We start from the raw sequence: 25,823 nt of genomic DNA, 5'->3' as shown, positions 1-25,823 counted from the left end.
CTAATAGAAGAATACCTGGGAGATCACCTTTCGTCCCTCTTACGTAAACATTGTCGAGAGAGGCGCCCGACACACGGGTCCTTCTCACCCCAACGCTCTGAGCAAGTTCCCTACAGGACGAAGCACGCACACTCTCCACCGTCACCTCTCACCACCAGGGATCCCCCGCCCCGGTAGTTGCAGTGCCGCACCAGAGCCGCAGCCAACCCATCAGGGATCTTTGCGCACTGCCATTAACTACAGCCCCTGTCCACGTCCCAATCATCGTCCTCGTGAGCACTCGTTTTGTTGCTTCTTTGGTAAATGTTTGAAGAGCGTGTGTTGAACACTTCCCTCCTTCCATTTTCTTTTGTGTCAGTTTTCCTGTCTTTTGTATATATTTTCATGTGGCCAGAATTAGAATTGATAAACCGTTTTATTATTATTATTATTATTATTATTATTATTATTATTATTACTATTATTATTGTTGTTATTTTATTATTATTATTATGAAAATGGTTTATGTGTGTGTCTTTATTAATTAACATTTACAAAGCAGGATATAGTATAGGTGCAAATGTATATCTGGGGGGGGGGAGATTTAAAAGTGGAAACACTTGCAATTAAATGTTTCACGAGTTGCGATTTCTTGTTTACAAAGCATGATACATAACTCATCATGCCTCCTGTCGTATCCATATAATATTCCCCTCCAGCCTTGGCTTAACATTTCGTGTTAGACGTGAAAGCATTGACTTGTGTCAGTGACTGGGACGGACATATGTGGGATGACTTCATTCTTCAGCACATCCGCTTTTTTTTTTTACTCCTGTAGTGTGGACAGTGGGTCAAGGAGCCGGTGGGAGGCAAGTGGAGTGTGTTTGACAGTCGTCACCGTGTTACTATAACGAGTGTAACAAAAGATGGGAGGGGAGGGGGGGATGCGTATCATGACGTAATGTGTTACGTAAACGCCGTTGCTGTAATTGCCCGAACTTTTCCCCGAAAACAGACCCCCCCCCCAAAAAAAAAAGAAAAAGAAAAAGGGGGTTACTGAAAAAAGGTATACGTTGGTAAGGTTTGCAGCGTTGATCATTTGCATATTTCCGCGGTGACGCACAGCCAAAACGCCAAGTTGTTTGTTATGAGCGTTTCAAGTCCAGTTTGGCATTAAAGTTTGTCTACAAAACTTGAATTTGAAAAATATAAAGTTGAAAAACGGGAGCGAAATGCAAATAATGCGTCCGCCATGATGCTCATCTGTTTTATGGTGTGTTTGTGTGTTTTAGATATTTTTGAATAGAAATATTGAATGTGACAAGTATTACATGGTGTATTCATTGAGGTCAGTATAATTTATTTTGTTTAATGAGAAAATGATCTGAGTGGATGACTTGCCAAGTAGCCAGTAGTGCAGGACCGGCTAAATGCTGGCGTAATCTGGTCAAGTCAATCCTTATTTATTTAGTTTAAGCACAGGTAACGTAGGCCTCAGAAGTTTCCGATGGTGGCTGCCATGCGCATCATGAGGAGGGAGGAGGGTTGGGCATCACGCGCGCCGGGCCAGCCACAGCACCTCGACGCGTGTAACGTCCATTGGACTTGGGCTGGGCTGTAACGCCCATGTTAGCAATTGACGCCGATCATTCACACGGGATTTTATTCAGCCATGCAGTCTGGATCTGCATGCGTACGGCAGCTTTATCTCCAGACACCTACTCTGTTATTCAGCTTAATTCTACTACGTAGTTAAGGAGGAACTTCGTTTTTAGAAAGCAGTAGACAGACGGACGACGCAGACGCTGTACGAACCAGCCGTTAGTATGAGCCATCATATCTGAGATCTACCGCAGGTGACGGTCTATACCGAAAGGCCTGGTGTGTCTTGAGCTTCCTCCCTCCCTCGTACGATGCTGTTAGTATTTCCCCTTTTCTACGCATTCTTTTGTATGGTATGGTTGCTCCTTTTTTCCCCGTTTTTCCGCCGGATTTTTAAGAAGCTCTGAGGAATTGGCTTGTGTTGCCTGCGATGCATATGCAGGTGGCAGGCGTATACCAGCATTAGGGTAGGTCGTACACATAGTTGCCCCAGCCCGTCCTGGACCGCACCGCAGCCAGCCAGGGTGGGCGGGTAGGTTGGTTGGTTGGGGAGGGGCAACCGGGTGTGACCACTTCAAACCCCAAAGGTCCTCGGCAGGAAGCCCTCAGGGCCCGCATCTGGTCCGTGGGTCCGAAGGGAGACCATATGATCACTTCGGGTGTTATTACTGCATTCTCAGGCGTGACCCATAGCAAGATTAGGTGTGTAATGAAGTCTTCATCCTCCACCCAAGGGAATGTCGCACCTGCCGACGACACCCCCATCAGAACATCCGGGCTGCTCCTCTGGTCGTCATTCTCTCCTGGACGCCTCTGGTCTCCAGTCACCTAAACTCCTCCGCTCAATCCCCGGGCCACCGCCATGTGTTCACCGAGCGACTAGGAAAGGTGAAGTGGTGGCGACTGTTAACGAAAGTCTTGAAATTATTCGCGAGCGTTATGACCGAGTTGATAAGTAGTTGTTACAACATGCTAGGTTGTAGTGGGAGTGTGAAGTGTTGGTTGTGAGTAGTATAGGGGGGGTAAGGAGGGTGTGTGTGTGTGTGTGTGTGTGTGTGTGTGGATGGGGGACGCCGTGGCGCCTGGTGACACCACACGGCCGAACATGTTCCAGTGCGTATTGACAGTAATCCTGGGAGCAGGGACTGGCCGCGCTCCTCCCGTGGTGTAGCCGTACTCGCTACCGTGAACAAGGTGTCACCAGTGTGACGCTTCTGCAGCTGAGGCTCTCCTCACAGCTGACTTGAACGCCCCGTCCACTGCATTTGGATGCGATAGCTCCGCTCTCTCGTCTCCAGATCTTCCTTGTCCATCTTTGACGCATGTGTTGCCATCTCGTGAAGGCGTCCGTGTGGTACATTTTGATGGAAATGATAGAGTGAACGTTCGTATATAGTTGACCATTAGTCTCGTCAAGTTAGCTGAAGCGTAAGAATGACAGAACATCACCGTTGGAGCGTTACGTGGGTACTTCAGGGGAAGGCGTCGGCTTTCTTGGTTTCGAGGGTGGAGGCATAGGTGAGTCCCCCTAGATGTGGCAGCCTATGAAATTTAGAAGAATATAGATATGTAGTGAAGCTGCCAAGGGCATTTCAGAAGCATTATCCAGGGCGACCAGCCACTTGCTGCTGGGAAGGTGTTGGCGCCAGGGTTGCAACGTCCAGTACTCCGGCGGGACCAGCCCCAGTGTTAGGTATGGACGGGGTCCCCTCGGATCGAGAAAATTAGAAAATGATTTGAAAAAGGAAAAATTGAAGGATGTGATGTCGAGGTTCGTTGATGACTCCTGCCGTGTAGCTGCCGGGCGGCGTGACAAACGCCTAGCGCCCCCCTTCACCAACCAACCCCCTTCTCCTCACCCTTACTGGTAAGCCTCTCCCATCCCCAGGGGGTACGGGGATAGGTGGAGGGGCTCCACCTGGAGGTGTGTTGAACCAGTTCTGGCCGGCGTGGGAGCCACCGGGTCCCTCCAGCTCTTGCCTCCATCAGGGAGGGAGGAGGGTGGGGGAACTAACTCCCACTTCAGATACGCACTGCCATCCCTACACGCGTCGTGTCTTGCTGGAGATGACGCTCAGCTCAGGTCTTGACCCCATTTCTCTGGGAAGAGACGAAGGAGAAATGGCTTGACCCCTCGGCGTCCAGGTTCGCAATTACACGTTCAACACTTAGGTCAAGTTTTACGCCCAAGTCCCCGACGCCATTTCATGACCCATTTCAGACAATAAAAAAGTATGGTCGCCTTGACCTACATTTCACGCCTTGGAGACAAACTTAGCAATCGATGATCGCCTCTGCTTTTATTTCTGGGAATCGTTGGTAGATTTTCCGCTTCCTGGTGACCCGTTGATCACACGCTCCTCACCTCACCGGTGAACACGCTCCTCACCTCACCGGTGAACACGCTCCTCACCTCACCGGTGAACACGCTCCTCACCTCACCAGTGAACGTTGATGGTGTTCATCATCAGGCGAACAAAAGGAACACAAACATCACACCACTGGGTCCTTTCGATGTTCTTAGAACAGAGACAGAAGAGAAATACCTAGAATATATATATATATTATATATATATATATATATATATATATATATATATATATATATATATATATATATATATTTTATTTTTTATTTTCCTTTGTCGCTGTCTCCCGCGTTAGCGAGGTAGCGCAGGGAAACAGACGAAAGAATGGCCCATCCCACCCACATACACATGTATATACATACACGTCCACACACGCAAATATACATACCTATACATCTCAACGTATACATATATATACACACGCTGACATATACATATATATACACATGTATATATATATATATATATATATATATATATATATATATATATATATATATATATATATATATATATATATTCTGTCTGTGGTGTCACTTGCAATTAGTCTTCAATTTGTCTTTCATGTTAACAGCTCTGTAGATAAAGTATTTTGCCTCTTAGGGATTAACACGTATGCCTCTGGGATCGTATCCACTGCCGCAAAAGGACACTGAAGTCACTTTCGATACCTGCCTCGATCAAGATGGTCAAAATCCTTAGATCAGTTTTGAGTACCTGGATCAGAACACCTCTTAACCTTCTCATTTCTGAGTGTAGGTCGTGCCGGCGGGCGGCTCTCACTGTATTTCTTATGTTGCCCAGAACCATCCGTGGAGTTCGGTGCTCTGGTCTCTCTTTGCCGTCTCCTCTCCTCAAGGTGTAGGGTGACCAAAACTGAACCCATAGTCGAGGTGGGGAACGTGCCAGTGTCATGTGAGATGTAGTTCTTCAGCCTTGAATGGACTGCCTGTGCCAACGAAGACATGAAAATGTTCGTACTCATTTTGCAGCTTCCCTGCAGTGATTCCTCGTAGGGCATCGCAGATTGTTAGACTCCGAGGCTTTTTGCGAGTAAACTGAATGTAGTCCTATGTTATTGCTACCGATTTGTGATGTTTTTAGATCGATATTGAAATTCATATGCCACACCTGAGCTCAGGCCGTCTCTTGGTCTATGTCAGCACGCAGCTAACGTAGACCCTCAGTTTCTGTTGTCGATTTTTGTCCCATCTGGTAACGTCTGGGAATTTTGATATCCCACGACGCAGTGGGTTAGGTGTCATTGATGTGTACTTAACGAAAGAGAAGTGGACCCAAAATTGGTCCTTGCGGCACACTGCCTCATCACGTCTGACCATTCCGAGGCTTTGGCATCGACCGTTTCTGTCTCTTTGTGGCCAGTTTACCCCATTTCCAACCGCTTAAATACTCATCCTTACCCGTGCCACATGATCATGGACCAGAGGTAATTTTGATGCGGGTCTTTATCAAATGTTTTTACGAAAATCAAGATGGTTATCTTTTTCTCCTCTCACCGTTACATGTTGAATATATTAAAGAAATCAAGTGGATGTGAACGGTTTCTTAGAACCCCTTGATGTTATTCATTGATTGATAGATTAAATGATGATCATTTAAACGTTGTACAATTTTGTCTCTCATTATGATTACCAGTGTTTACCCACTAACACCTTCTAGCTAATTAGGTGATAATTTACGGCAGTGCTTCATTACCCCTTTTTTATGGTTTGATATTGATGTTACACTGGCAAACTTACAGCTCAGTGGAATATTCCCTGTAGCTAGTGACTTACTGGAAGGTGTACTGCAGTCGCTGGTGAGTTGGTAGCGCTCGTCATCTGGTGATTGATGACCTGGCTTCGTGACCAGGTCAAAAGTCAGGCCATCATTGGCCAAGGGTCATCCAGTCATGTTCAAGGGTCGCACCGTTGTGCTTACGGGTCTTGTGCTGCGTGGCCGCGGCCCTTAGTGGCCAACAGAGCCCCTTTTTCCAAAGGCCGTGTGTTCTACGGGCGAAGCTCGGCTTTGTGATACCATAGAGTGTTTTCAGGACTCACCTTAGCGTTTACAACGTGCATGTGGAATACCCTAGCAAGGCCTTGGGAGGACCTGAGGAAGGAGACATGGGGGGGGGGGGGGGAGATTTGAGGACAGTCTGCGGCTGATATGTCTTGGCGAAATAACCTGTTTGGAATTTAAGACCAGAGTCGAAAATGGAGGCAAGGAAGATTGCCCCCGAGTGGTGACGTGTAGGTAATGTTCTCCTCCAGCCATGTAAGAGCAGTTGTAGGGAACGCTCTCCTACTAGGGAGGATTTCATTGTCGTTTCCTCTCCCTCCGCAACACATGGTGGAGGAGAGAGAACACACTTTACATGGCAAACACCACAGACGCGGAGGAGAGAGAGAGAGAGAGAGAGAGAGAGAGAGAGAGAGAGAGAGAGAGAGAGAGAGAGAGAGAGAGAGAGACGCCCTCTGTATAGGTGGCGAAAACGAGTTACAGGCCTTAAAATAAATCGTCAGACTAACTGACGGACGGAGACTATAAACTCAAAAAGCCGTACGACTCCTAACAAAAAAATCTCAGAACTAGACCAAAAAGATTCTTTTTTTTATTCATATGCAGAATGCAAGCTGAGGGCCACCACTTCCATTGGGCCCACAGAGAGCAGAAAGAGCCACATACACTCATGACCAACAGGAGAGTAATCAGATACTAAAATGATCACTATTAATCGGTGTTCATTGAACACAGCTAACAGGACCCAACATACAGCGGACCTCACCATCCCTACACAGCAGATCTCACCATCCCAGAGCGAGACTTCGACAAACACGACCCTACACACAGCAGACCTCACCATCCCACAGCGGGACTCGAAAAAGGCCGTTTAGACCATTCATTCTTCCCCTCGACCTCCAGATTCCTGGAACTCTCTGCCCGTAATAAAGATTTTACAAAACTCCACTTGTAAAGACCACTCAAGACCAGGGGTTTTTGAGGTGACGGCCCAATATTGCGTACCCGAAGAACTTGTGGCTCGTCTCTTGTATTGTAAAACAGCAAAACGCGTACATTGTGATTTGGGCTTAATGAACAAAGTATCCCTTGGCAGATTTTTATATATATCTGCAGGTAATAGAAACGGAACAGACTTGTTCAATAGAAAGGCAATAGACATGGTTGATGGAAAGGCAACTGACATGGTTAGCACAAATGCAGCAGATATGCGTACTAGAGAATTTGCCGTCATGAACACAGCAAATGCTGGGAAGTTAAAGATAAGCCAACACATTTTTTTAAGGACATCCTGTGTCAGTGTTTGTGAAACTTAAGAACATGACTGAAATACCAGAAATGACCTGGTAAATATACTGATACACAATCACCAGTGTATATATATATATATATATATATATATATATATATATATATATATATATATATATATTATATATATATATATATATATATATATATATATATATATATATATATATATATATATATATATATATAACCAATAACAGTCCGCCATTTCCCACTGCCCACCCAGGAAATTCACCCTCACCCACCACTTGATAACCACTGTTGTAGAGATATTGTCACGACTCCAGACTCTTCCTCGGGAGCTTGAAACTGACCCGCATCGTTCCACTCCACAAAGCGTTGAAGTTAATCACTCAAAAACCAACTGCCAATGGCAGTGACATCAGACATTGGCCCTGTATTTGAGAGAGACGTAAATATATCACCTGATCCGACTTAATGGAACCAAGTAACCTAACCTAACCTAACCTAACCCTAGAAAAACACACGGTTTGAGGACGGGAAGATCTCGCCTCACTCAGTTGCTTGACCACGACCACAGGATTGTACAGCATGGGCTCTAGATGAAACAGATATGCTGATGTGACATATTCAGACCTAAATAAAAACTTGGGTAGATATCATAGGTGCGTGAGATGTTGAATAAATGGTAGAACCGGAAGATGGTTATACAACTTTTTAACTAAGAGATTACAACACGATTTTTATAGATCAGGTAACAACCAGTGCTTCCACGTTAATAGCTCAGCTTACGAGGTTACAACACGTTTCTGTAGATCAGGCTATAACCAGTGCTTCCGCGTTAATAGCTCAGCTTACGAGGTTACAACACGTTTCTGTAGATCAGGCTATAACCAGTGCTTCCGCGTTAATAGCTCAGCTTACGAGGTTACAACACGTTTCTGTAGATCAGGCTGTAACCAGTGCTTCCGCGTTAATAGCTCAGCTTTCCAAGAAACATTAGTTGACGTTGAGCCAGATATGATTTATAATTTCATAACGTATTCCGGTGACGATTAAGTAAGTAGGAAAACCTCATCAGCAGAAGCCACAGTGAAACTACTGCCATACGTTGAGACTATCCCCAGAGAACATTCCTTTCAACTGGAGAAGGATCAGACATACGGTGTAGGGAGGGCGACAAAAAGGAGAATACTAGAAATTACCGGACAGACTCTGACACCATCGCATAACCATTGAATAACGTTAAAGACTCGGGAGTGATAATGTACGTCGACCGTACATCACGAAGCAACAGCTGCCTCTTCCAAAAGAGATGGTAGGATGGATTGTGCGGACCTTCAAGAAAGGACAGGACAGAATCAGTGAGGACTCTGTTCAAGTCGCAAAGGGTAGAGATTCATATCACAATATACTCTTTAAGTTCAAGAAGGCGGGTCCCCAACCTACACTCAAAACATTCTTTCCCATTGGCAGGACAGTCATTGGAGACTGCAGAAGTTTGCCACTAAAATCAGAGTTTGTTATAAACCCCAAAGCAGGAAATACCTTCCCGAAATGGGCTGAAGACTGTTTAGAATAACATGTCGCCTGTAACCAACCTTCAGAAACACTATGGGATTCGCACTGTTATTGTGATCGACTTTTGACAAAGGCTTGTTATTGTGATCGACTTTTGATAAGTATTTACCAAGGTTTGTCAGACCAGCTAGGGCTGGTGGTGGTTGCGAGCGCCTTCGCTTTTTTCGACCAAGTGACCCAACTCGGCAGTTTGAGCTGTGTTTGGGGCTTAAAGGACCCACTGGGTCTAAGGTGATGGTTGTATTGCTGGTTAGGAGAAAGGAAGTTGTGGTTGTGATGTTGATGGTGAAGCAGGTGAGGCTTGTGGTGCGTGTGGTTAAACAGGTTACGATTGTGGTGGTAGTTTTAGGCTAGCGATGGTGGTTATATTGCTGGTGGTATGACGGCTCATTTGATTGTAGTTTGGGAACAGGGAATGGTAGTTGTAGTGTTGGTAGTTTGGTAAGTTGATGGTAGTTGTAGTGCTGGTAGTGGGGCAGATGATGGTTGTAGTACTGGTAGTGTGTTAGATGTTGGTAGTTGTAGTGCTGTTGTTGGGGCAGATGATGGTTGTAGTGCTGAAGTTAGGCAGGTAATGGTGGTGGTTGTACTGGTGTTAGGGAAGGTGATGATGGTTGTAGTGCCGATCGTTAGGCAAGTATTGACGGTTGTAGTGTTGGGTGGTGACAGGTGATAGTGGTTGTAGGGCTTGTGATGAGACAGGTAATGGTTGAACTAGTGGTGGTGATTGTGGTGCTGGTAGCAAGGCAGGTGATAATGGTTGTAGTGCGGGTGGTGAGGCTTTTGATGGTGGTTGTGGTACTGGTAGGCAGGCAAGTGATGGTTGTAGTGCTGGTTGAGGCATGTGTTGGTGGTACAGACACGTTCAAGATGATGGTGGTTGTAGTGCTGATGGTGAGGCAGGTGAAAGTGGTTGCAGTACTGGTATTAAGGCATGTCGTTGTAGTGCAGACTTTGAAGATGATGGTGGTTGTAGTATAGACTTTATGGATGATGATGGTTGTATTAGTTGTAGATGATGATGATGGTTGTAGTACAGACTTTGAGGATGATTGGTAGTTACACAGACTTTATAGATGGTGGTTGTAGTACAAAGGTTGTAGATGACGATGGTTGTAGGACTGAAGTTGTAGATGATGATAGTGGCTATAATACTCACGTAGAAGCAGGTGATGGTGATGCTGGGACGGTGCACGTGGGAGCAGCTGCTAGCGCCCATGGTGGCGTGTGAGGAGGTTGGCTCGGGAGGAGCAGGCAAGCAGCGAGGCAAGTCAGGCTGGCTGGTGGCGGCCACACACACACACACACACACACACACACACACCCCTGGTGGCAGCTAGCGCTACGCAGTAACAACCCACCACCACCACCTACCTCCCTCCCTAGCCACCCATCATGTCCCTCCCAACAGGTTATCATCATTTCCTTCAAAAATCTATCATTATGTTCTCTCCCGGGAAATACATCTTTGTAGACCCAGGGATTGCTCGACAGGAGAGTGGATTTGAAAACGTAGCCTGTGGGATTGGGAGATGTCCCTGGGTGTACATGGTAAGGACAGATAACAAGAGGAGAGACCTGATGATGGTCCATGACGAGGTGGTCTGCCACACTTAACCTTATCCTACTAGATCGTGGAAGAAAACAGGATGGTAAAGCAGAGGGCGTCCCCCCCCCCCCATCTCTTTAGCTCAAGTAGGTGAGGATTGCCTGGAGGAAGTGATGATTTATATGAGGTGAGTGGTATGGGTGAGGGAGGGGTGGTGGTGTCCCGAGGTGAGTGGTATGGGTGAGGGAATGGGTGGTGAGTGGTGTAGGTGAGCATGGACGGGTGCGTGGCGAGTGTGTGTGTGTGTGTGTGTGTTGGTAGGGAGGGAGGGAGGTGGTGTGTGAGCCTGGGGTGAGTGGTGTAGGTGGGGGTTGGGTGGGTTGGTGTGGTGTGAAGGTGGTGGTGGTGGGGAGGTGGTGTGCATGCGAGGAGCCGGGGTGTGGAGGCAGGCGGGGATAACCAAGATGATTGGTGGGCCGGCCCGAGCGGTCCGGAAGATGGACCGCCCCAGTGGTCCAGAAGGCGTGTTAGTGGCGGAGTGTTGGCGGGCACGCTGGTTTCATGCCTGCATGAGGGCGGGCCCTCACCACCAGGTGGAGAGTGGCGTGCATGGCAGTGCATGATGTTGATGCTCCACACCCGCACCCCAGCCTCATTGGCCGATGTATCCGGGGTTCCGCCCCTCACAATTACGTAATAGGTTAGAGCGAGCGCCATTGGCAGGGAATGGCGGGGGTCCGCCCCCCGGTGCCGACGTCACGAGTGATGGTTGGCGGCTATTGGGGCAGCAGGGTAGGCCGGCGCTGGCCGTCATGACGACACGGGCGGCGCCCCTCCCCGTGCATGACGCCACTCATGCGGCCATTTTCCGCCCGGTAGCCAAACCCAGCGGGAAACAAGATGGATGGCAAAGACGGTGGTCACCATCTTGTTGGGACGTGGGGGCGAGAGGGAGGCACTTCGGCCTCTGCCAAAGTCTTGGCTCCTCCACGTAACGTGACACTCCTCCCCCCCACCCCGCCATTTTTTCCCCACACCGTCAGGATGCCTGGGACGAGCCAGGGCCCACCCTGCGGTTTCCCTGCTGCGCACTCGAGATTTCCCCCCAGTTCGGCGCCAACTGCAAAGAAAATATAATGGATTATGACACCAATGTTGCCAGTGGGAGACAGTGTGTTCACTCTGTCAGGCGACTTTCGTGTCTTAGCAAAATACTGGTAGGGGACAGCAGGACGAGGTGGGGGGGGGGGGGACACGTGCGTTGTAGGCTCTGTGACACGTCACATGGGAAGGGGAGGATGCTTCTCCCCCTCCATTAGGACCCCATGCCAGCCATTCCCCTCGCCCCGGTACCATCCCCTCATCACACTTCACTCATCCATCCCTCACTTACCTATCCCAACACAACCACTCACTCACCCATCCCTCATTAACCTACCCCACCACAACCACCCACTCACCCATCCCTCATTAACCTACCCCACCACAACCACCCACTCACTCCCCCCACCACACTCACACAACTCACCGGCATTACTCCTTCCTCACTAACATCCCTCCCTCCACCCCACACGTAATCACCCCTCACTCACTCATTCCTCAATCACCATTCACTCACGCAATCATCGTCACCCCTCACTCATCCTACTTCCCTCCTTTCCTGTTTCCCCTCTTCCCTCACGCACACACCCTCCCTCAGTCACCCCACCGAGAAAAACACCCCGTAAAACTCTCATGACTTCTGTAAAGAGTAATACAGTGGTGAGCCACACGCTCAGGAGAAGTTGTCAGCGTGGTGACCGTGGGTGGTTAAGAGCGGCCGTGTGCACAGCAACCCCCCCCCCCCCCCTTTCTTCCCAAGGAGCTGGGAGAGCTCGAGACTTGATCCTAAGCGAGATGTGGCATCGGGGGAGGTGGGGGAAGGAGGAGACAGACCAACCAGGCCTCCAGCTTTACCGCCGCTCCTCACACTTGCCACTTAAACGACGTTCCTCCTCATAGTATTCTCAAGGAAGCGACCGGTGTTGGTGGTAATGTATCATCTCGAGCAATGTCCATTCGCGCCCCTCTCTCTTCCCTTATCGTCCCTTTTTCAGGAGGGGTGGTTACAGAAGTGTGCATGATCGTCCGCGTATCACTTGCAACCACCTTATTTTACCAGCTTACTTGCCATGGCGTCAGTCACTGTGTCAGGGGACAGTCATAAGGGGTGCTCCCCCCCCCCACCAGGCACCACCAACTTTAAGGTACACAAGAAGGTCGTATTGGCCTGACACCGCCCCTCACACACCACCACCACCACCACCACAAGACGTACTGGCCTGCCACACCTCCACCACAAGATGTACTAGTCTTTCACGCCCCAACCGTAGATGGTACTGGCCTGTGAACCCCACCCACCTCAGGATGTATAGGCCTGTAACACCACCACAGGATATGCCGATTTGCCACAACCCTCCACAGGATTTACTGGCCTGCCACACCCCTACCACAGTATATAATGCTCTGACAAATCCTTATCACAAGGCATGCTGGCCTTTTCCTTATTCCCAGCACAGGGCACTCAGGGCTGTCACACACCCCACCAGAGCAAATACTGGCCTGCCCCATTCCCAACACAGGATGCACCGGCCTACCACACCCCTACCTCAGGATATATTGGCCTGTCACACAACTATCATAGGACTGGATAACCTGTTGGACCTGCACTACAGAATATACTTGTCTGCCTCTCCCCAGTTAGGAGATGCTGGCTTCCCATACCCCTCAAAACAGGACATATTGACCTGCTTCTTCTCAGCCAGTGAATGTGCTGCCCTCTTACACCCCCACCCCCCAGTACAGAACATTCTGGCCTGCTACACCCCACCACATGACTTGCTACATCCCTGCCACAGGTGTTGCTGATCTGCCACACGCCCATCACAGGAAGCACTAGCCAATCACACCCCTACCACATGATGCACCAGCATGCCAAGCCCCAGCAGATGACATTGGAGAATATCTCATAACAGGATGTATTTGCCTACCACAACTGTGTCACTAGATGCATTGGCAGGCCAATACCTCGTGTTTTTTGGGGTGTTGCAGGCCAGAATATCCTTTGCTGAAGGTGTGGCAGTCCAATTCAACTTGTGGTGGAGATGTGGCATGCGAGTATGTCCTGGGTGGGGGAGTGACAGGCCAGTTCAACTTATGTGGGGGGTGTGGTAGGCCAGTACATCTTGTGGTGGGGGAGTGGCAGGCCAGCGTACATCCTGGGGTCAGGGTGTAGCAGGCCAGTGAACATCCTGTGGTCAGGGTGTAGCAGGCCAGTGTACATCCTGTGGTTAGGGTGTGGCATGCCATACATCCTGTGGTGAGGTATGACATGCCAGTATGACCTTATTAATAGTTTACTCTTGGAAAATCCTGGGAGCCATGGTTCCCAAACTGCAGTTGAAAGAAGTTCCATTTCAGAATAGTAATTATAGAAGATACTATGAACTATTACCACTGAAAGCTAAAGTGCCACAAGTCCAGTAAACCTCTGGAGCCCAAAACTATTGGTTAAATTGCCCACAGCTTTTGGAAGCCTGGCTTACCAAGATGCTTAGGAGACATTTGCATTATAGACTGAAGCCTCAGGCAGTCTTTGTAGGGAAAGGAGCAGCGTGGCACTTCAGTTCCTAACCAACATGTGTAGGCAAAAGTACCCCTGAAGCCAATATAGGATACAATCTAGTAGTGGTATCATGATCTGTGCAACCCAGAAGTGTGACTATACATTATCTTATTCATACATGTTGTAAATGTTGTAAATTTTTCCCAGTAAGCATGCCTAACATCTGTGCCATATCAACCTCACACACACTCCATGTAAATAGAAAATGCCTTACAGTTCGATCCCATCATCATTTTAAAGTAGTGATGGCTTGTCAGCCAGGCACTTTTATTGATTCTCCTGTCTTAGCCCCATAAAGAACTGTAACTTTAAGCTATTTAGTGATGATATAGGTATTCCAGCAACATCTTACCCAGTAGTGATGTAATTATCCTTATGGTTCAGTTACTTGCTAAATCTTCATTATGTTTAATTCAGTACTGGATTTGTGTCTGCCAGGTTTGTTATTTTTTTAGATGTAAGTTGGCATAAGAACAGTTGCATTTGATGAATAACAATTGGTTCTTTCATTGTGTTATTTTTATATCATCTTGTATATGATGACAGTTTTAAGGCTGCCTCTTTGCATCAGCAGTATGTATACATCCGTTTTTATGAAAAGACTGATTGAATTATGACTGTGCATAAAGATTCATTGGGTCTGTGTCTAAGTGTGGTACATTTTTTTGTCAGTGACAGCCCCTTCTCAGTTGTGCCACAGCTGGCACAGGTTGAATGTGTGTCTGTGAATAGTTGGGTTCATTTAAGTGGATGTGTGTGTTGTGTCTGTATATTTAGGCACAGTAGATAACAAGATGTGCAATGTAAACAATGTGTTCTTCTTCCATTAACAGACAAATGGTGGCACGAAGTATACAAGAAACATTGCGGACGGTGGTGGCTGTACCTGAAGATGTCCACTCCGTCTTGGAGATCATGGCTTCCCTCTCTTCCAATGAGGGTAAGTCAGGGTTACCCTTATACCATGTACTCAGGAATTCCTTAACCAGCACAAACATTAACTGAACTCTTCTTCTGTTAACCTTTTTGCAGCATTTACATGTAGATTCAAAAACAGTTTCTTGTTACTGTGTCTCTAACTGCACTAACAGTGTTTTGCTTGCTCAGAGTCATTTATACCATAAGAGTCAGTCGCTGTATATGATTGGTAGTATTTTAGGAAATAATGGACAACCATTCATGCATTGTTGTTTAGGATGTCCCTTTGTAATAAATTTTTTTGGCAGAAGAAGAAAGTGTAATTGATAACATTTGTGAGTCTTCTGGTAAGAAAACTAATCTTATATTTTCATCTAGATTTATTTCTTACCAAAATCTGTAGTTAGTTTTTTATGATATACACATAAGACCACTTCATTTTGGAGAAACATTCCTGTAAAATTCAACTTAGCAGAATCACAGATAGTGGAACTAACATTACCTTAGGGTTCAGTGGGTTAGATTCTTTAGGGTTCTCTTTAGTAATTCACTTGAAAACATGAATGAAATGTGTAGAAATATACAGTATCATACTGTTATATTATTAATCATAGTATCTGAATTGGAAATAAGGCTTAAAAAGTATTGTATTTAAGTGAAAGTACATTACAGTTAGTTCAGGCATGTTATATTGATTCTGGTCTACAATCCAGACATACTACATTTGCTCCATGTTCCCTGTAACTTAACCTCAGGTGTGGGTGATCTTCATTACACCAACCTCAGGTGTGAGTGACCTTCATTACATCAACCTCAGGTGTGAGTGACCTTCATTATGCCAAGGATGTTACATTGGAGGCATACTGCCTCACTTTGTTTGGATGCTCTGGATTTGTTCTCACTTATATAGTGGGCAAGCTTAGAGCTCTCAGAGAGATCAACAGCATGTTGACCAGCATCAAAATGTCGAATATTATCACCAAGCCAGATGCTCTGCATGCTTCTCTTTTTCCCACTAACACAAGACTCAGTTTGGCACTTTTCACTCATACAGTAGTAGTTGGGAATTTGAGGGGAGCATTTTGCTTATTACAAAATAATGCTGTTATAATGAACATGCATCAGATTGGCTGCCTAGGTAGATACTAGGTGTTTGAAATTTTGATAGCCATGAATTGATTGATTTTTTCATGGGTGTGTGTATATATATATTTTTTTTTTTTTTTTTTTATACTTTGTCGCTGTCTCCCGCGTTTGCGAGGTAGCGCAAGGAAACAGACGAAAGAAATGGCCCAACCCCCCCCATACACATGTACATACACACGTCCACACACGCAAATATACATACCTACCCAGCTTTCCATGGTTTACCCCGGACGCTTCACATGCCTTGATTCAATCCACTGACAGCACGTCAACCCCTGTATACCACATCGCTCCAATTCACTCTATTCTTTGCCCTCCTTTCACCCTCCTGCATGTTCAGGCCCCGATCACACAAAATCCTTTTCACTCCATCTTTCCACCTCCAATTTGGTCTCCCTCTTCTCCTCGTTCCCTCCACCTCCGACACATATATCCTCTTGGTCAATCTTTCCTCACTCATTCTCTCCATGTGCCCAAACCATTTCAAAACACCCTCTTCTGCTCTCTCAACCACGCTCTTTTTATTTCCACACGTCTCTCTTACCCTTACGTTACTTACTCGATCAAACCACCTCACACCACACATTGTCCTCAAACATCTCATTTCCAGCACATCCATCCTCCTGCGCACAACTCTATCCATAGCCCACGCCTCGCAGCCATACAACATTGTTGGAACCACTATTCCTTCAAACATACCCATTTTTGCTTTCCGGGATAATGTTCTCAACTTCCACACATTTTTCAAGGCTCCCAAAATTTTCGCCCCCTCCCCCACCCTATGATCCACTTCCGCTTCCATGGTTCCATCCGCTGACAGGTCCACTCCCAGATATCTAAAACACTTCACTTCCTCCAGTTTTTCTCCATTCAAACTCACCTCCCAATTGACTTGACCCTCAACCCTACTGTACCTAATAACCTTGCTCTTATTCACATTTACTCTTAACTTTCTTCTTCCACACACTTTACCAAACTCCGTCACCAGCTTCTGCAGTTTCTCCCATGAATCCGCCACCAGCGCTGTATCATCAGAGAACAACAACTGACTCACTTCCCAAGCTCTCTCATCCCCAACAGACTTCATACTTGCCCCTCTTTCCAAAACTCTTGCATTTACCTCCCTAACAACCCCATCCATAAACAAATTAAACAACCATGGAGACATCACACACCCCTGCCGCAAACCTACATTCACTGAGAACCAATCACTTTCCTCTCTTCCTACACGTACACATGCCTTACATCCTCGATAAAAACTTTTCACTGCTTCTAACAACTTTCCTCCCACACCATATATTCTTAATACCTTCCACAGAGCATCTCTATCAACTCTATCATATGCCTTCTCCAGATCCATAAATGCTACATACAAATCCATTTGCTTTTCTAAGTATTTCTCACATACATTCTTCAAAGCAAACACCTGATCCACACATCCTCTACCATTTCTGAAACCACACTGCTCTTCCCCAATCTGATGCTCTGTACATGCCTTCACCCTCTCAATCAATACCCTCCCATATAATTTACCAGGAATACTCAACAAACTTATACCTCTGTAATTTGAGCACTCACTCTTATCCCCTTTGCCTTTGTACAATGGCACTATGCACGCATTCCGCCAATCCTCAGGCACCTCACCATGAGTCATACATACATTAAATAACCTTACCAACCAGTCAACAATACAGTCACCCCCTTTTGTACAGTCTGGACACCTCCCATCTTTTCAGCATAACAAAGAACCCCTCATTCCCAAGATGCAACTCACTCTCTGAAGGCTTTCATAAATATACTTGCACTCATTCCACAAAGATAAACACATTTTATCAAATTTCTTGACCTATGGTCCTAATTGGTTCATTTGGATGTTTTCTTGGGTGCTTAGGGAACCCCATAAAATGAGGTCTTGGGCAGGAATGTTTCACATAAGTGTACAGGTTAACCTGAAGACCAGCTGAATGCTGTTGCAAGATTTTGTAATAACTAGATTTCAACATGGTTCTTGGTGAGTTTCATTAGCCATAAGTAACCTTTGATATTGATCATATTAATCAAGGATGACATAATAGTCGATAGTTTTGTGTTGTCCTATGAGGTGGTGAGTAATTTTATGTCTGGAATGTACAGAGGCTGCTGTGCGGATGGAGCTGATGGAACAGGTGCCTCAGATTGCGGTTTTGTGTCACGAATACCCAGACATCTTGGGTGGCGTTGTGGTAAACAACCTTGTTCCCATGGTTGTCAAGTACCTCACTGACTCAGACAGCCAGGTAACTTACTATTATTTCTCTGTGCATGCATTTAAAAAGCTTTTATGTATTTTTTTTTATTTAAGGTTACAAAAAGAGTTAAATTGCAAGAGAAAAGGACAAAGGAAGTGAGAGAACTGTGAAAGGCTTGAAGTTTTGGAAATGAATATGCTTAGGGAATTATTGCCGATCATAAGCAGTGGAGGCTTTTATTTCGTAGAAGACTAGTGTCCCTTGATCAGTCAGCTCAGGTACAAAATGTTAGTTCTTCTTAATTAATGCCTTTTTCACTTCAGTGCACTGGAGAGGGATGTGTATAGATGAGATGGCATGAATGGTCAATTTTTTAACATCAGCTTTTATCTTGTAATTTTGAAATGTGCATTTCTGCATAAAAAAAAAAATGCTGTATTGAAGCATGATTTTGGTTTTCTTTGTCACTACAGGAATTGCATAGATATGTATAATGCAGTTACCAGCCATCAGCTTTTAGCTTCCCCATTACCATTCCTTATGGATCTTGTTCTTATACATGTGAACGCATCCATTATATTCTTAGATATGTGAACTTATCCATGACATCCAATTTGATCTTACTTTTATTTGCGCTCATTTTCAATGTCTTCCCACATACATCATCGAAATAGGCTGCCATTTTATTCGGGTTTCTCATGATTTAGCTATAAACAAAGTATCATCTGTATACAGCAACTCAGGCAAATTTTATTATGTTTCTCCTTGATTAGGAGGTATTGCAGCAAATATTTCACCACCATACTCTTATCTTGCATAAGTGTTTTGTCAATAACGACAAAGTGACCATGGTAACATCATGCAACATTATTGCACTGTTTAAGACCATTTACCGTATCATCACTTACTCTCACACATTGGCTGTTTCAATTGTAAAACTTCTTGACAGCATTCAAAATTATTTTCACATGATATAATCAGAACTTTCCCATTCACTTTATTGTATACTTTCATGAAAAGCATAAGAAAGTTCAATAGAATTTTATCACCAAGCTCAAAAAATGCCATAAATACAATAAGAAGAATAGTGCAGATATGTGAACCTGAAAGTATTCATTCCCCTCGATTCAAGGGTAGTATTGAATTATGGACCACCCCTGAGAACAGTATACAAATTCACTGGATGCATATTTACAAAATGTACCTAGCTTTTGGGTTGTGGAGAGTACATAGGTCCATTGGCTGCAGTCTCAAACAGCTTAGCAGATTAGTGGAGCTAAATATGCTATGCAAATTGTTTCTAAGTTGTGAGGATTGATAGTTCTCCCATGATTAATTTGAGGTGTATGTCATTTCTTATTATATAAGTAGTAGTGTCATAGGTTCCATTAGTTTTGTTATGAAAGGAATTTGAACAATGTATGTGTACTTTGTAAAACTACTTGTGTATTGTAAGTCATTAAGAGTACTATGATATTCACGCTTAACTCTAGTCAGGAGATTTTGTGAACTTTGCATCTAATGAAGGATATGCCTGAAGTGCTTGTTAGGAAAAAGATTTATTTTTAATACAGCCATCTTTCTTCCATTCATTGCAGGTTCGAAAGACATCTCAGGCAGCTTTGTTGGTGCTACTAGAACAGGAACTAGTGAGTCGAGAAGATGTTCATGATCATGTGTGTCCTGTCATACTTCATTTGACCAGATCAGATGCCACGGATGACATCAAAACAGAGGCAGTAGCGGTGAGTTATTCTGTGGGAAACATTGTGGTAGGAGGCTAAGGGAAGATTAAGGAGTGTATTATGGATGTATATTTCTGATTATGATCGTATAGGGAAACTGTCGAAAATTAGTTTTGTATTTTAAGATTTGGATGAAAAATTATGAATGAAAGTTTTATGAAGATATTTTTTAAGTTAGATAAAGATTGGACACATTAAGAAAAAAATACAATTATAGTTGTGAGATTCTGTAATCATTACAAGGAAAATTGTTTATTGTAAATGATTAAAACAGTGTAAGGATAAAGATCATTGACTGTTTTCATTTGTTGTTGCAGTTAAAAGACACCTGCAATTGCATTTGTATTCAGTAATTCATTAATTTTGAGTATGTCTGCTAGTACAAGTTTGTCTTTTTATTGAGTTCAGTGGCATAGATTTGTCATGAAAGGGTTTTATATCTACCCAAGTGAATCAGGAGTTCCTACCCTTTACCATCCTGCAGGGTTGGAGGGCTAAGGATCTCAGTTATGCATATAAATTCCCACAAAAGAAGCACTTGGCTTAGATCAGAGGCAGCATGCTTACAGATGCTTCAGATTTGAAAAGCATCTCCATGTTTGAGAAGATGAGTGTAAGGGAATGGAAGCTATAGGTAATTTCGGAATTGAAAGTTAAGATAGATGTGTGTAACGATTGGGACAGAGATGAGCAGCAGTGGAATATTTGTGTAGAGTGGAGAGAGTGCTTTGGGATCAGATTTTGTATGTGGTACTCTTGTATGTGTGTGTGGAGGAAGGTGTGCAAATGTTGTTGATGGAAGAGTGGTTCTAAAAGATGATTGAATGTGAATATCATAGCTTCTCATTATGAATTACAAAATCCATAAAAGATAGCTTAAAATGCATATGAATCATACATTATTAAAGAAGGTGAGGTTGAAGATACATTCTTTATAGAATTGTAGGAAGTACTTGAGGAAAACACCGACAGGAAACTCAAAATCTCAAGTGCCTTACTTCATAGGCACTCTTATCCTCACAACTTGGTCATAGACGAAGCAGTCATATTGTTCCTGCTCTCATTCAGGCTGTTGGAAATCTTAGTTGTATGTATATGTAATTTTCATGTCCCGGGTTGGTCTGGCAATTTTTGTAGTGACCGTCCCTGAATGTCTTCACCAAACAGACAATAGTTTTTCTAATGGTTGCAGGCAGTGCAGAACTATTAAAAGATCCAGAATGCTTCCAGGATTTCATGTATCATTGGCCATCAAGAATGGAAGAGAGCATACTTCGGGATGATAGAAAGGAGATTAGTTAATTACTAAAGAAGCATTACATAAACATTTTGAAGTACGTAAAAATTACCAAAAAGATAAATTACCAAAATGCGTTTTTCTTCTAGGCATCCTTCTTGTTAAATGCTGCTTGTTTCTTCACCTTGCCACAGGAATTCAAGGCCATTGGTGGCATGACCGTAATGATTGCTCTAGGACCAGACTTTTGGAAGTCTCTTTATGAATGACTTGATTTACACAGGCTTTAGATATTATGTGAAGATGAAGCTTGAACTCTTATGTAATCTCTAAAAGTTTGAAACTGCTTCACATAGCTTCCTTCCTGAAAATTTGAAGGAAGCAGTCCAGAAAAGAAGTAGTAGTACAAATAGCATTGACCTTCCTGTGACATAAACTGACTGACTTAAAGAATACGTTATAACTCAGGACATTGCAGCCTCATGTAAAGAGGATCATGCCACTCTCAACTGCGTGATCACTGTGATCAGATTGCGAATGTCTGTGGAACAAGCTGAATGCTTGTGTAGTATACAGTCTCTGCAAAAGCCTTGAACAAATGTGATGTTGATATCTGAACACTCATAACATGTAAAATAAGCATGTGTCAACATTCATAACATGTGAAATGAGCATAAGTGGAAAAGTGAGATGAATATTGTTGTAAATCAGGCAATTACTAATGCCTCCATAGTTGAAAGTCCTAAGGAGCTATACTTTGACCTCTGCATTTTCATTTTTCAAGCTGTCACAGACACAAACACATACCATAGCTTTAAATCATTATATCCACATGATTCTGGAATTAGTATGAAATTACAGGTTAAAGAAGTTCACTCCAAATACCTTGGGACTTTGCAGTGTTCAAATGATTTTCTATTTTTCAAATTATGGATGCCCCCCCTTTATGATAAGCCCAAATTGAAGTCAAAAAATTTTGTGACATAAACTAGAGTGTTTCAGCAGACCTGACTTACCTTTTAGATGTTTTTGTCCAATATGTAAGACATTTATATGCATATGGGAGACCAAATAGGAGGTGGAAAGATGGAGTGAAAAAGATTTTGTGTGATCGGGGCCTGAACATGCAGGAGGGTGAAAGGAGGGCAAGGAATAGAGTGAATTGGATCGATGTGGTATACCGGGGTTGACGTGCTGTCAGTGGATTGAATCAGGGCATGTGAAGCGTCTGGGGTAAACCATGGAAAGCTGTGTAGGTATGTATATTTGCGTGTGTGGACATATGTATATACATGTATATGGGGGTGGGATGGGCCATTTCTTTCGTCTGTTTCCTTGCGCTACCTCGCAAACGCGGGAGACAGCGACAAAGCAAAAATATATATATATATATATATATATATATATATATATATATATATATATATATATATATATATATATATATATATTATATTTATATTATACTTAGCCGGTTTTTTTTTTTTTTTTTTTTGAGGAGAAAATTACGTTATGAATCTAACTGATAACAGACTTATGTCTGTTTCCAGAATATGAATAGATATTATTACTCATCCAGGATAATTGATTAACTGTGTGATGGATACAGACAATACACACACTTGAGTGTCTTCATTTTATATGTGTATATGTATGTGTATGATTATTATCAACGGATTATTATTAAGTGAAAAAAAATTTTTTTGAATTTTATTCAAGGCAAAAAAATTAACGTGATTAAGAATTTAGCTTATGTACTCACAAAACAAGGAAACAGAGATCTTTTGTCACATTTGTTTTTCTCTCTCATTATTGTAAGTATTGTTGACCTTGTAAGTATTTTAGTTTTATTTGCTTAAGCTGTGCTATACATGTACAGTGCGAGTTCGAGTTGAAGTATAAACTTGATATTACTTGCAGTATAGCATTTAATCAGTAAGTTTAAGTGTGGGCTCCTATACTTTCACCTCAAGCATTAACAAAAAAGCAGATTTTAGGAGACAACAGATTAGCAACCTAGCCATCTGGTTCAAGGCTAAGAAAACTTTAATGATTGATAAAATTATTCTTGTGATAGAGTGTAAATGAAACATATTTCCTTTAAGAGAAACAGGAATCAGAGAGTGTACCTGTATTTTTCTTTCAGTGAGAAAAGAAAGATAGATTTGCAAAACAACAGACAATCATAAATTGTATTTTATAGATACAGTGGCCCAAAAGAATAATATGCACCTAAGGGCATACATCATATGTAAAGTGATTGGTCAGCATATGCTCTTATTTTTATTATATATTGTGGGGTTATGCTCCTTACATATGTTCATAGGCATTTGTTTAATTTGCCAATTATGCTGTTTATGTCACTCATAGTGTAAAACATTTGTCCATGAAAAGCATCTGCATACATGTATGCATACACATCCATTACCATACTCTACATGCTCAAGATTACAAAAAAAAAGTGAAGAGTTACCTTTGGGAAGGCCGTATCATTGTCACTTGGTGAACCACAGTGCAGATTCAATGGATAGCTTCTCAGTTTAAAAGAGTTATCCTGTCCTTGCTCCTTAGTGTAGTACAGCCTTGAATTTGTGGATTTTTGACAGAAGTCTGGGGATTATACAATGATAATTGAAATGGTTTATTCACATGGAGAGAATGAGTGAGGAAAGATCGACAAAGAGGATATATATGTCAAAGGTGGAGGGAACGAGGAGAAGTGGGAGACCAAATTGGAGGTAGAAAGATGGAGTGAAAAAGATTTTGAGCAATCGGGGCTTGAACATACAGGAGGGTGAAAGGCGTGCAAGGAATAGAATGAATTGGAACGATGTGGTATACTGTGGTCGACGTGCCGTCAGTGGATTGAACCAGGGCATGTGAAGCGTCTGGGGTAAACCATGGAAAACTTTGTGGCGCCTGTGTATGTGTATGTATATGTTGAAATGTGTAGGTATGTATATGTGTGTATGTGGGCATTTATGTATGTACATGTGTGGGTTGGGCCATTTCTTTCATATGTTTCCTTGCACTACTTCACTAACACAGGAGACAGCGACTAAGTACAATACAAAAAATGATAGTGATTTTATTATTATTATTATATAACAACCCCAGGTCCCCTTTTATGGGGCGTCTGCAGTTTCAAGGCTATGGTGCTATCAGAAGCAGGGAAATGAAGGATTTCATTGTAGTGATAAGTTCTTTGATGAGACTGTACTCCCTTTCATCAAGTGATGATAATACAACCTTGCTGAAGGTAACTTTTCACTTGTGGTGTAACCACAATCAAGAAAAGTTTGGCATTATGCAACCAAACACACGCACACACACAAACACACACACACACTATATATATATATATATATATATATATATATGTAATGTGTGTGTGTTGATTTATTGATATAAGGATTAGAAGCAACGCCGTGAAGACCTGGTTGAGTCTCTGTGAAAGACATGGGTAGTGAGATGTAAGACATGGCAACATCTCACTACCTTGTCTTTCACGGAGCTTCCTACCACTGCCATCTCAGCACCATCACTTCCAAGTTTTCGTAACAGTCAGACATCATCTAGAGACTGGATATGATACTGGACATGATGATTCTTACTACACTCATAGCTACCCACCAAAGTTACATCGTGCATTGAAGTGATGTGGAAAGAAGAGGAGAAGTGCGTCGGGCACTGGCATCAAACTGGTTTGTCATAGCTCGCTGCTTGCTATACTATCACAGCCAGCTTTGATGAGCAGTGCCTGGCGTCTCGTCACTGACACCACTACTTATGCTGCCCACATGTCACAGGAGATGGTGCCAAGCTGGTATACAACATTGCATGCTTACCATCATTCTCTGCCCTTTTTTCATCGATTATTTGATTCTTAACCCATATCAATTTATGTTTTTAAAATTATCAAGGTTATGTAATTTGGCATTAGTTAGTTATGACAGTAATACAGTTTTTGATAAACTGTACCTGGGCAGGGTATGGTATGGGGCACAACACATGTATTTGAAAATGAGCAGAGTGGGCGTCAGGTTGTATTGATCCCATGGTTGCGCCGTGGTTGGTCTGGCCCCCATGGTCATGTGGCCAGAATACTGATCACCAACTCACGCCTCTGCTTCTAACCTCACTCTTCTCTTCTCTTTTCACTTTTTGTGATAGAAATAACAGTTAGCTACAAAAACATTAAGCTGAAATATATAATCTGTCATATATTCTAAATGTAATTTTTATGCAGCATCTTTCTGCTCTTAAAAAAAATTGCTTTGCTGAATTATCTTATATGTTCTACAGGTATAGATAATTAAATGTTTTGAGTTGATGTTGAAGGAGCCAATAGCTTAGCTTGAATGAATAAATTATGATGTTTTGTTTTACGGTTGCTCATTCCTTTCTTGTAAGGTGCATTTTCATTTAACTAGGCAGTTTAATCATATAAAAAGATAAGAATCAAAGGTATTTTAAAAATTCTTTATGACAGTTTTCATGTATTTATGCTA

At 43.4% G+C, this 25,823-nt stretch overlaps 1 protein-coding gene across 4 annotated transcripts in view; it reads left to right on the top strand.

The window, feature by feature from the left end:
* LOC139748203 (serine/threonine-protein phosphatase 4 regulatory subunit 1-like) overlaps positions 1-25,823 on the top strand; it is a 360,191-nt gene that overhangs the window by 283,518 nt on the left and 50,850 nt on the right. For all 4 annotated transcript variants that reach the window (XM_071661026.1, XM_071661027.1, XM_071661028.1 and 1 more), the window contains 3 exons: positions 14,872-14,978; positions 18,236-18,378; positions 19,929-20,075. In XM_071661026.1, coding sequence (XP_071517127.1) covers positions 14,872-14,978; positions 18,236-18,378; positions 19,929-20,075 — 397 coding nt within the window. The remainder of the gene's footprint in view (positions 1-14,871; positions 14,979-18,235; positions 18,379-19,928; positions 20,076-25,823) is intronic.

This window comes from Panulirus ornatus, chromosome 73 (genome assembly GCF_036320965.1).
Source record: "Panulirus ornatus isolate Po-2019 chromosome 73, ASM3632096v1, whole genome shotgun sequence".
Classification (NCBI taxonomy): Eukaryota; Metazoa; Arthropoda; class Malacostraca; order Decapoda; family Palinuridae; genus Panulirus; species Panulirus ornatus.
This window is presented reverse-complemented; position numbering and strand designations above follow the sequence as displayed.